Consider the following 5,628-nt stretch of genomic DNA (forward strand, 5'->3'; position numbering starts at 1 on the left):
TGGCACAGGTTCTTTCTTCAGAGCCTTCATTCTGCAGTTTTAGTTTCCAAAGTCAGATCGTTTGGCATGCCTGCTGAAACTTCACTGGCATTTCTTTGCACTCAGGAGACAATTCACATGCCTGACCACCTGGATGATCTGGCCCCTGCTACCTCTCCAGCTCCATCTGTGTTACCCTCCTAATCATCTGCTTTTCTTAGAATCTACCAAGGAACTTCTATCCCTCCTCAAGGTGGTTTGTCTTCTTCTGGAATTCTCTTCACGCTGTTCCTCATTTTGATGATTCCTTCCCATCCCTCATCCCTGAGCTTACTGATCACACCAGAAAGATCTTCCTTTTCCTTCCTCTCTTCGTAGTCTCTGCCTCTGTACTAATGGTTCCCTTTCTTATACTTAGGACAACTAGATCAATTTATAACTTTACATTTATTGTTTATTAATTTAATGCCAGTAGATTTTATTATCTATTCATAATAGATTCACATGCCAAGGACCTTGCCTAGGTCAGCATTCGACACTCAATACATATTAAATCAGCAAATGATAGCAATAGAATTAGGTTAGCCATTCTTTGGGAGAAAGATGAGGTTTTCCACTCTTGTAAAGAGTTGGTCTTAGAAACCCATAGAGAAAGAAGACCCAAGAGCGGATCATGTGCTTTAGACCTGGGGATATTGATTCCAAGATCCATAGAGATCTCCAAGGAATGCCAGGCCCTCAGGGGTTGAAAGTAGACCAGGACCTTCCGCCTCCCCCTCCCCCCCTGGGTCTACCCAGAAAAGACCTTCTACAGCTGGTGTCCTGAAACTGCACTCCTAACCTCCCCGATTGTGAGAGAATAGATTTTTGTGAAAGCCACTAGCTTGTGGCCTACCTATTATAACATCACTAGATATTGAAGACTCAGGCCAATAAGAAATTGACTGAAGAAATGTAAATGGCCAATAAATATATGTAAGTAAATGTTACCTCACTGGTCCCCAAAGAGATAGATACGGACTGCATAACCATGACCTCTTGGGTTGCCCACCAATTTATCAAGTCTCTCTTTTTTTTTTTTTTTTTTGGTACAGATAATGTCCTTTGATGGTGGTGAGAACATGCATAATAATATTTTGAAACCTAATAAGTTTACTTCCTCGATAAGTTACTTCATTAAGCAAATGAAGAAAGAGACACACCACGGCTTACATACAAGGGCATTACTTTATTTATTTATTTATTTATTTGTAATTTAAATTTTATTTTATTGGGGGATCTTACAGCTCATCACAATCCATACACATATCCATTGTGTCAAACACATCTTTACATATGTTGTCATCATCTTTTTCTTTTTTTTTTTTTTTTAAACATTTTATTAGGGGCTCATACAACTGTTATCCCAATCCATACACACATCAATTGTGTAAAGCGTATTTGTACATCATTTCTCAAAACATTTTCTCTCCATTTAAACCCCCGACATTAGGTCCTCATTTTTCCCCTCCCTCCCCGCTCCCCTCAGGGCATTACTTTATATGCTGTCTAAATAGGAGTCGATTTTGACTCATCGCAATCCTGTAGGTCAGAGTTGCCATGCCCTTATGAGTTTTGCCAAGGCTAACTCTTTACGGGGTAGAAAGCCTACAGCTGGCAGCCCAAGTTGTAGCTCACTAGACCACCAGTGCCCCTTAGAAACTACACGTCCTTATGAAATACCATGCAGGTTAAGTACATGATGACATTTCAGATTTTGGAATAGCATTCAATCATTAAAAATTTAAGGATATGAGAAAGTATTCATGATATGTACTGTTAGCCTTTTTTTTTAAAGGCAAGTATTAGGTTACGAGACTAAAGACTGTGATCTCCTCCTTAACTGTCATTCAATAACCTTCCTAGAGGGCAATTCTTCTTCCTCTAATTTAGAACTAAGAAAACACCATGTCAACAATCTTCATATGTATCATTCAGTGATGTTGAATATATTCATCATGTTGTTCAACCAAAACTTAATTCTTATTTTTATTATTTTTCTAGGGCAAGGTGGGCATTCCTATCTCAAAGAATGGATTTGGTGGGCAGGATTACTCTCAAGTAAGTTCTTAATGCTAGCATGATAACCAAAGTATAATGAAATTTTCAGAATCAATTAATTGACTTCCTGGCCAGGAGTCTAGGGAGCTTTGTGTCAGTGGAATACACTGCCATGTGTATGTATACATTATAAAGTACTATCAATACTGTCCTGAAAGACAAGGGAAGAAGTTGATGTTTCAGATATTCTCTTCTACCACAAGCTTCTCCCTTACAGTCATGGACGAAAAGGCTTTCTTTTCCTGTTTTCCCCACTCCTAATCCAAATTCATGACTTTTCTAGCTGAGTATTTTCTAAGGAAGGGTACATTTTCTTTGGCAACATCGAAACATGGGTAAAATAAAGACCTTTCTTTATGTTTGGTACTGAAAAGTAGAGGGAAGATGAAGCTTGTCACCAATCTCCTTCCAGATGTGTCTCAAGGAGTAAACAGTGTGCTAAGGATGGGAAAGCACTTTCATAATAGTTTACTCCTGAAAACAATGCACAAATGGACCCGTGTCTCTTACCTAGCCATTTTCACTGATTGCTGTCTCCCTCTGAACCCCTCAGGAGCCCCGGTGGTGCAGGGGTTATGAGTTGGGCTGCCATCCAAAAGGCCAGCAGTTTGAAACTGCAATGACTCCAAGAGACAAAGATGAGGCTTTCTACTCCCATAAAGAATTAGTCTCAGAAACCCACAGGGGCAATTTGACCTTGCTCTATAGGGTCGCCATCAGTCAGAATCAACTTGATGGCAGTGACTTTTCTGAACTCCTGTTAAATTTCTTTCTTTTTAAAATCATTTTATTGGGGGCTTATACAGCTCTTATCACAATTCATACATCCATCTATTGTGTCAAGCACATTTGTACATCTGTTGCGATAATTTTCAAAACATTTTCTTTCTACTTGAGGCCTTCGTATCATGGCTCCTCGTTTTCTCCCTTCTTCCCCACCCTGCCTCCCTCATGAACTCTTAATAATTTATAATTATGATTTTTTTCATGTCTTACACTGACCTATGTCTCCATTCACCCACTTTTTTGTTGTCTATCCGCCCTGGGATGGGGTTATATGTAGACCATTGTGATCGGTTCCTCCTTTCTCCCCCCAACTTCCCCTTACCCTCCTGGTATTGCTACTTTCATTGTTAGTCCTGAGGGGTTTATCTGTCCTGGATTCCCTGTGTTTCCAGCTCTTATCTGTACCCATGTACATGCTCTGGTCTACCCAGATTTGTAAGGTAGAATTGGAGTCATGATAGTGGGGGGGAGGAAGCATGAAAAAACTAGAGGAAAGTTGTACTTTTTAGGGGTGTTATACTGCACCCTGACTGGCTGTCTCTTCCTGGTGACCCTTCTGTTAGGGGATGTCCAATTGTCTAGGGATGGGCATTGGGTCTCCACTCCACACTCCACCTCATTCACGTTGATATGATTTTTTGTTCTGGGTCTTTGTGCCTGATACCTGATCCCATTGACACCTCAGGATCACACAGGCTGGTGTACTTCTTCCATGTGGACTTTATTGATTCTCAGCTAGATGGCTGCTTGTTTCTCGTTAGTCCTTTAAAACCCCAGATGCTATATCTTTTGATAGCTGGCCACCATCAGCTTTCTTCACCACATTTGCTTATGCACCCATGCTGTCTTCAGCGATCGTGTCGGGAAACAGAGCATCACAGAATGCCAGGTTATTAGAACAAAGTGTTCTTGCATTGAGGGAGAACTTGAATAGAGGCCCAATGTCCATCTGCTACCTTAATACTTAACATATAAATATATACTTTGGCTACATCTACAATTTACTCTCATTATATAAAAAGTACACAATAGTATTGCGGTGCTGGTGGTGGTGTAGGTTACACATTGAGCTGCTAAGCACTGAGTCAACAGGTCATACCCACCAGCTGCCCCATAGGAGAAAGGTGAGACTGTCCACTCCTATGAAAATTTAAGTCTCTGAAACCCAAAGGGGCAGTTCTACTCTGTGCTGCAGGGTCACCGTGAGTTGAAGTCGGCTGATGAGATGAGTGTTAGAGAAAGAAAAGTTGAAGCTTTCAATCTTAAAAATATTATTCAGTGGCATAGTATCTTAATGGTGCAATCACTAATTTTCTGAAAAGCTACCTATAAAGATAAACATTTAAGTATTACAAAGTCCTCCAGGAAAGCTTCATATTCTCAGGAAACGATTCTGAGAGCAATTTCCTAGTTCTGTAAGTTTAGCTTTGTTCTTATCTGATGTTTTCCTAAAACAGGCCTCCAGCAGTTTTGAGTGGGAAGGGGAAAAAGTATGCTGGTGTCTCATGCATTTAAGATGTGTTCTCTACAACAAAGGCTTTCTTGACATAGTTTGTCAGCATCAAGTACTATGTTCTCTGGGCAAGTGTCCAATTCTGGCTTGTGAAGACTGTTTGCCCTGAAGACAAGAGCCCAGCTGTGTTAGGGATTTCCCTCACCCTAGACATTATTGCATCATGGTGCCGTGTGGAAGTCTGGAGTTCTTCAGATAAGAAAAAAGATCACGTTTCCAGCAGGGTGTTAGAAAGATTGCATTCCGAGCAGGGTCTTAGGGCTTTAGAACAGCTGCTTGGATGTCCTTGATCAACAGAGCAGCTCAAGGGGGTTTAGATAGTCTGCAATTCAGAGATGCTGAAATCAACAGGCCAGTGCTAGGATTTCTAGCTGTCAGCCACTTGGACTGTGGAGCTCTACAAAGACATACCAAAAAACAGACCCATTGCCATTAAGTAAATTGTGACTCATATGCATAAAATGTGTGTATTATATATGTAATACATATAGTATATATGTAATATATATATATATATTGAAAATCAATTGGAATTCTTGAGAAAAAAGAATAATTATCTGCTGACTCCAAAGTTACTTCTACTGGAGTTCATCAGGATGACCAAAAATGTTTTCAAACTTACCTATTTCTAATGAAAGCCACTTAAATATATACTCATCTGTCATCATATTCAGTGTAACCCCAGGGCCATTTTTGCATTACTTGAATTTATAATCACAACAGCAACAAAACCATCTGCTGTCAAGTCAGTTTAGACTCCTGTGTGTCGCAGTCGAATTGTACGCTCTAAGGTTTTTAGATCAGGCCTTTCTTTCAAGAAGGGAACCCTCAGGGTATAGTGGTTACACATTGGGTTGCTAACCACAAGGTTAGTTGTTTGAAACCACTAGCTGCTCTGGCAAAGAGAGAGTAGGTTTTCTCTACTGCTGTATAGAGTTACAATCTCTCAGAAAACCACTGGGATGCTTCTACCCTGTCCTATGGGATTTCAAAATGTCAGAATTGACTATTGACAGTGAGTTTGGTTTTTTGGGGGGTTTTTTTCTTTCTTTTTTTTCTTCAAGGTACTTCTGGGGATATTTGAACTCTTTACAGTCTTCCAAAAATCCTCTCTACCAAAAACAAACAAGAAACCCACACCAAACTCAATGCCATCAATCAATTCCAACTTAAAATGACCCTGTACGACAGGGTAGAACTGCCCCTATGAGTTTCCAAGAGTAACTCTTTACAGGTGTAGAAAGGCCTGT

At 40.2% G+C, this 5,628-nt stretch overlaps 1 protein-coding gene across 1 annotated transcript in view; it reads left to right on the forward strand.

Annotated features, from left to right (window-relative positions):
• NIPAL1 (NIPA like domain containing 1) overlaps window positions 1-5,628 on the forward strand; it is an 8,397-nt gene that overhangs the window by 692 nt on the left and 2,077 nt on the right. The window contains exons 3-4 of the mRNA XM_013005570.1: window positions 2,021-2,079; window positions 4,341-4,383. Coding sequence (XP_012861024.1) covers window positions 2,021-2,079; window positions 4,341-4,383 — 102 coding nt within the window. The remainder of the gene's footprint in view (window positions 1-2,020; window positions 2,080-4,340; window positions 4,384-5,628) is intronic.

Source organism: Echinops telfairi, unplaced genomic scaffold, assembly GCF_000313985.2.
Source record: "Echinops telfairi isolate 266 unplaced genomic scaffold, ASM31398v2 ScPeMD7_7468;HRSCAF=8506_0, whole genome shotgun sequence".
Lineage (NCBI taxonomy): Eukaryota > Metazoa > Chordata > Mammalia > Afrosoricida > Tenrecidae > Echinops > Echinops telfairi.